General features: G+C 46.2%; 2 protein-coding genes across 2 annotated transcripts in view; both read left to right on the top strand.

Moving 5' to 3' along the window:
- The window catches only part of UNC119B (unc-119 homolog B (C. elegans)), a 10,531-nt gene extending 7,967 nt beyond the window's left edge, over positions 1-2,564 (top strand). The window contains exons 5-8 of the mRNA XM_010004865.1: positions 402-515; positions 1,023-1,134; positions 1,364-1,536; positions 2,452-2,564. Coding sequence (XP_010003167.1) covers positions 402-515; positions 1,023-1,134; positions 1,364-1,536; positions 2,452-2,564 — 512 coding nt within the window. The remainder of the gene's footprint in view (positions 1-401; positions 516-1,022; positions 1,135-1,363; positions 1,537-2,451) is intronic.
- A 1,690-nt stretch (positions 2,565-4,254) lies between these two features.
- ACADS (acyl-CoA dehydrogenase, C-2 to C-3 short chain) overlaps positions 4,255-6,418 on the top strand; it is a 9,373-nt gene continuing 7,209 nt past the window's right edge. Inside the window, exon 1 of the mRNA XM_010004864.1 lies at positions 4,255-4,297. Coding sequence (XP_010003166.1) covers positions 4,255-4,297 — 43 coding nt within the window. The remainder of the gene's footprint in view (positions 4,298-6,418) is intronic.

Below are 6,418 nucleotides of genomic sequence, written 5' to 3'. Positions count from 1 at the left end.
GAGGAGCCGCGCAGCGCCCTGTGCCGCGGCCGGCAGCTTTGTTACAGCTTGCAGAAAGTTTGGGATGTTGTTGGGTTTTGTGGGGGGTTTTTGGTTGGTTGGTTGTTTTTAAATGATCGTTATTTTCTTGATTTTTGCTTTGTTTCTTTTTTCGCTTAGTTGCTCATCCCTGCTTTTCTGGCCCCGTCCCTTCCTTGCTGTGCTACCTGGCACCTAGTGTGCCTTTGTTTCTTGTAGCCTCAGTTTTGCCTCGCTTTCCTGAAGCTTCTGCAAAACAACCTGCAGGATGTATCTTAACAGTCTGGGGCTAGCAAAACAAGAAGTTACTGTGGTAATTGCTCAGTGATATTTTGAAAAAAAATGCTACTTTTTTTTTGTTGTTCTGTTTTTTTTTCTTCTAGATTATTTATGCAAACCTGAAGACAACATTTACAACATTGACTTCACAAGATTTAAGATCCGGGACCTTGAAACTGGAACAGTGCTGTTTGAAATTGCAAAGCCATCTGCTTCAGGTGTGTCATGCTAACATTGGAGGGAGGGTAGAGAGACCCAGGGAGCTGAGAAGTTGCACTGCAGGAGCCATGCAAACCAAGCAGAAAAGTCTCAGTATGTCCTGGTGACTAAATTCCTCTCCTTCAAGCATAGGACTGAGTTTACCTATGCTGAGAAGCTTGTCATAAAAGTGTGATTATTGTGAGATGAGGAGGGGCTATCAACTGCAGATCTTCCTTTGCTGGCTGGTTATGGTACAGAGTTTCTTTCATGTGCTTTGGCTATTGCAAGGGGGGATATCCTGTGAGGTTGAGGGTGGTTTCAGCTCCAGATCTGCAAGGCAGTGCCTCCTGCCAAAGCAGTTCTTTATTACTTAGTGCCAGTATGAGCCTCAGACCAATTATTAAACTCCTTTCAGCTCAGTCCCACCTTTCAACTCAAGCTGTAGCCAGTTTGTCCTGATACACCCACTAGCACCTTAGGTGTACACTGTTAGCAGAATAACTCTGGGCTGTTGCGTTTTGTAGAGCACAACGAGGAGGATGAAGATGACAGCAGTGAGCTGGACACGAGTGCAGGCCGCTTTGTTCGCTACCAGTTCACCCCAGCGTTTCTCCGACTTCGGACTGTGGGTGCAACGTGAGTATGATTTCACAGAAAGAAGGGAGAATCAGGTGTTTACAAAGTGTCACTTGACAGCGTGTAACAAATCTGAGCCCAAGACTACAGAGAACCTATCTTGCACAACAAATATCAGTCTGTCTGGAATATCTTTTGGATTCTTGTGTAGCCCTGGGTCCAAGGCATTGTTTTTCCCAATAGGAAGAGAGGTTTGTTTTAACTGTATTTTCCTGCTTTTTGCATACAGAGTGGAATTCACAGTGGGAGAAAAGCCAGTATCAAACTTCCGGATGATCGAGAGGCATTACTTCCGAGATCGCTTGCTGAAGAACTTCGACTTTGATTTTGGCTTCTGCATCCCCAGTAGCAGGAACACATGTGAACACATCTATGAATTCCCTCAGCTCTCAGAAGACCTTAGTAAGTGTCTCCTTTCCCCACAGTGAGTTATGTTTTGTTTGTGTGTCTGCATATGCTCATTTTCCTTCCTCTCTCTACTTGTGAAAGAAGCTGTGACTGGGATGAAGGGGGCAAGAATAGATAGTTGCAGGCTCCTGGTCTAAGCTGCATGTAATCTTGACTGAACTACAGCTTTGTGCTGCAAATTCTTCTTTGAAAATGAAAGCCTAAGACAACCTGTGTTGTCAAGTCGCAGACTGCAAGAACTGATCAGGGTCACAAGGCTGACCTGCCTGATGCCTAACAGTGTATCTCAGAAGATAACAAAACCCTGAAAAAGGGCTCTGTTGGTAGCCACACATCTCTTTTCAGCACTTGCTTGTTATGGCCTGAGCCTCCTGCTTTGGAACAGAGTTGGCTCTTCTCAGAGAGGTGTGTTTTTGAGCCAACCAAGAACTCTGCAAATACACGTTGCACAGGGTATGTTTGACCTCAGGGGGTGGATAGAGCAGGAACATGTGGGCTTGCCAGTGGCTGCCTGGGTGCAGGAGGAGGTGCAGAGTTTGTACCCTGCCTGTCTACTTGTGGGGAGTGCCACCACTTTTTCATCTGCAAATTGCTACCTCTCTGCTTACAGATGTGATTGCTGCTCTGCTCTAGTGGTGGCTCTGACAGTTTGTAAGGCTGTTTTGTGTGAGATCACTCCATCCCCATTTGTTTGCTTTTGACACCATTTGTCCTGTGAATAGGAAGAGCAGGGTGGGGCAGGCCAGAGCTTTTGGATCATGCTCAGCTGAGTGGTTTGCTTCTCCTACTTGGGTAGGACAGGCCACCAGCTTGGTAAACCCAGCAGAGTGGCAGAGTCCTTTCCACTCTCTGTGCTGGCCAGTGCAGTGTAGCAGGCTCTGGAATGTAACTGAGCTTTCTCTTTCACAGTCCGTCTGATGGTTGAAAATCCATACGAGACCCGCTCAGACAGCTTCTACTTTGTGGACAACAAGTTGATTATGCACAACAAGGCTGACTATGCCTACAACGGAGGACAGTAACCATTCTGTGTCTGTTGGATGCTGTGATGCTGTTACCCATTCCAGGAGAGGACTGGAGTTGCTGTCTCGTGCAACAAGGCTTTTTGCCAAGCCTTTTCTCCTTGAATGAAGCTGAAAACATGAAGCAAAGACAACAGCTCGTGGCAGCAAAGGAAATCTCCCTGCAACGCTTTTCTGACACTCTACGTATCCTGCCTCTCATTCTCTGTTTCTGATCACCTTCTGGTACCTTGGTTAGGTCACGGATCAGAGGCACTGCTAGTAAATTCTTGCTGTTACAGACTTTATAGTTAGGTTGCACTTTTAGTGCCTCTGATGTTTCATATGTTGGGTGACTACCCTCTTTCAGGAGGTCAGATTGTTTGGGTAGGCTATATCTTAGCAGGAAATTTTCCCCCTTCAAGTAGCCAGTGAAGCCCAAAGAGCAGATCTCTTCTTCAGTTGGATAGATCATCTTTTTAGTGCACAGTGGTTTAGTTTGTAGTATGGCTGACCTTGCTTTTTAGGGTGCATCCCAATATTCTCCAGGAGAAAAGATAAAATAAGGAACTAATTTAACTTCTAAGCAGTGCAGGAACCTTCCTTCTGCCTCCAGGGGCCTGAGCTGCCCCCTAGAACAGCTTGATCTGTGTCTAGTCAGAGATTTCACTGGAGATACAAGACAGGGGAAAAAAGGGGCTTTATCCAGGTTGGTCATTGAGTCAGTCTGATAGTATTTCTGAGCTCATGAGAGCAAAATGTCAAATTTTGAGCTGAGTGGTCAATCTTAGAGCTGAAGTTAGTCTTGCTATATTTACCATTTCTCCTCCTTCCCTTTATGTAGGAATTTTGGCTCTTGCTGGAGAACGTATTGCATTTTAGGTTCACAGTATATTGTCAGTCTGGCTGTGGTGGAGCAGAGGCATCGGTCTAGTGGGGCTTAGACTAAAAGAATGTGGAAAATCATTTAAAAAATGTGTAGGAAGCAGAGCTTCCTAGGCTTCAATCTCTTTATACTTTTAAACCTGAATGATCTGTCAGAGGTGCTGGAAGGAGACACAGTGGCATTATCAGCTCATTTGCTTTGTTTCCATTGAGGTATTAGTAGCTAAAAGCTTCCCAGGTCAAATCACTCATTGTTACAGAGTGGGATTCTCACAGCATGAGAATTGACACAGTTTTTTTAGTTGAGCTCCCATCACTGCTTTGTCTGCTTAGCTGCTTGTTTATGGTTTAGGAAGTTCTGCTGAGTTAGTCACTGCCAGACCAGAGGATGTATTTCAGAGCTGGGTTTGGGATCTGGCGATAGGAAATAGCATAATGCAGAGGGGAGGGGAGACCCATGTCTTTCCAGCTCCTGATCATGCAAAATCTCAGCTAAAAAAACCTTTTTCTGTCTTATTTCACTGGCTCCCAAGACTGGTATGTTTCCTGCCCCCTCACTGACTAGACTAGAGGCATGCTAGTATTGGTTCCACTTGTTCCTTGAGACAGTTGCAGTCCAACTCCTTGGTGGATACAGCTGGTTATCTGCTGCGTTAAGTAAGATTTGGTGTAGTTTATGTTTTAGCAAGATAAAGTGCAGTGGGGATCACAGCCTGGAGGCAGTTCATGCACAGACAGCAATAGAAACCACTGCCCTTACCTCACAGATTAATGATGTTAACTTTGGCGTAGAAGATGAGCTGGCATCAGGGCAAGTAGTGAGAGTATGTGGGGTGGCAGCCCTGAAAGAATTTCCAGCTCTTGGGAAGGTATTTAATTATGATTAACCACAACAAATGACCTGTTCTGGGTGGAGCATTAATCTTGAGCCAACCACAACAAATGTCTTGGGAATGTGGAGGGGCAAGGTCTGCCTGGTTGAAAAATGAAGGATAGTTCTGCCACCATCGGTCCCCTCCAGCATCTCCAAAGGCAAACTTGTTTATATGTCAAAATTAGTTAAAGCTGCTAAGGTGGAGCTTGAGATGTCTCTTGCAGTGATTGTCTTCAGAAGGCCTTGTGCCATGATGGTGAGGTGGGAAGCATTTATTTTGATGGAATCACAGGTAGTTGCTTAGGCCAAGGCAGAACTTCTGGAAATGTGTTTATAATCCTGAAGTGTTCTGAGATGCTCAGCATAGTGTCTGAAGAGCCTGCTAGTGATTGCCTGGGAAGTTTTAACATATTGAGCTGAATTTATGTAGTATAAATCCAGGTGCCTTTTAAATATTCCTGTTCTCACATTTTTTGTATGAAGCAACCTCTTGCTTTTCTTAAGAGTGTGGTGATTCCCATCTGTTTTCCATGTCACTGCATAGATTCATAAAAGGAAGATACTGTTGCCAGAATGAGCAACAGAAATACGGGCAAATACCAATTTGTGTGAGCCTTTGGCAGCAGCCAGATAGCAGCTCTGCTCGGCTGGGGTGTGTGTAGGGCTGTGGGTGCCATCTAGCAGCTGCTTGGCAGAAGGCAGCCCAGTGTTAGGCATTTGGTGCTTACGGGACGGTGGATTCCAGCCTTACCTCTGCCAGCAGTCATGAGGAAAAAAGCCTTGAAGCAGTTGCTTTCCCATCGGTGAATGTATCAGCTCTTCAGCAACAAGAAAAACTGGAGGCAGATTTGAAAGGCTTGCAGGCAGCAGTGGCATCCCTCAGTTTCTAGCTGAATTTGTTTGCTAGATTAGAAGGTCTTTGCCCAAAAAGTGTGCTGCAGGGGAAAAAAAAAAAGCCTTACAAGAGGACAATGCAGCACTGAAAAAGTTGATCGTAATCCAAAAAGTCAGGGATTTCCAAACTCCTATCCCCACTTTGGCCGCTTCCCTAAGATTCCTTTTCTCTTAGATGCTTTTTATAAAGTGTTGTCTCTATGTGGCAGGGATGATGTCTTTGGTAAATGTGGATTGTGTGCTCTGCTGCTTTAATCATGGGTCAAACCTACCCGTATCAGTGAGCTAGGAAGAAATTCCAATGGGATCTCATCCTTGTGGCATGGATGCTCCATCCTTGCTATGTGCTGAACACAAGGGAGATGCTTTCAGTGTCAGTTAAACTGTGGGCAAGGGAAGAGGGATCTGCACAGACAGCTTCTCTCAGGTCATGTGCTGAGTTGGAAAGAGAGGAGAGCTGGGATGGATCATATTGTGTTCTGCTATAACAAAAAAGGGACCAAACCCATGAACTCCTGTTAAATCTTTCCAGTATTTGTCCTTCTAGGACCAGGACCTCTTTTTCACATTTTTGAGGCAAGTGCTTTGAATCCATGCAAGCAAGCTTCCCAGACAGCTATTTCCATGATTGACTGAGAGATATGTATTGCACCTTGTGAAGGAAGGTCATCTCTTGTAGCATGGACTGGGTACCTCTTTCCCTGTCCTGTTTTTGTTAGGAAGTGTCTTCCTTTTTTTATTTTCCTTAGGATTTTCAGTGTCTCTTGCTGCAGAGAACCAGCAGCAGCCTCCACTCTGGTGCTTGAGGATGCTTATTCTGCTTTTCTGAGTGTTCAGGAAGAATAAAACAAGTGTTAAGGAGGCAGAAGTGAATGAGGGAGGTGGTGATGGTGAAGCAGAAGGGTCCAAACATGATAACTCCTCAGCTCTGTGCTTCATGACAGCCTCTTCAGCTGCTTCCCAGAGTTTGCCTTCTGCCCGGCTGCCCTGTCACATCCAGCCACCGTGCCCTGTGCTCCCCCAGCGTGTCCCAGTGTGGGGTGCAGCCCTCGGACTCCAACACTGCCCTCTCCCCGGCGCTGGACCCTGCGGACACGGCGGAGGGACGGCTCTTTCTCCGCAGCACAGGCACTACAAGCACCAGCAGACGCCAGGACAGTTTCTCTCACAGTGTGGCCTTTGGGCTCCCCGCTGCCCCTCCGGGCGCTCCTCTGTCACGGGG

The sequence above is a fragment of the Chaetura pelagica genome, unplaced genomic scaffold (genome assembly GCF_000747805.2).
Source record: "Chaetura pelagica isolate M959 unplaced genomic scaffold, ChaPel_1.0 scaffold249, whole genome shotgun sequence".
NCBI lineage: Eukaryota > Metazoa > Chordata > Aves > Apodiformes > Apodidae > Chaetura > Chaetura pelagica.
Note: the sequence above shows the minus strand (reverse complement) of the source record. Positions and strands in the feature narration are given on the sequence as shown.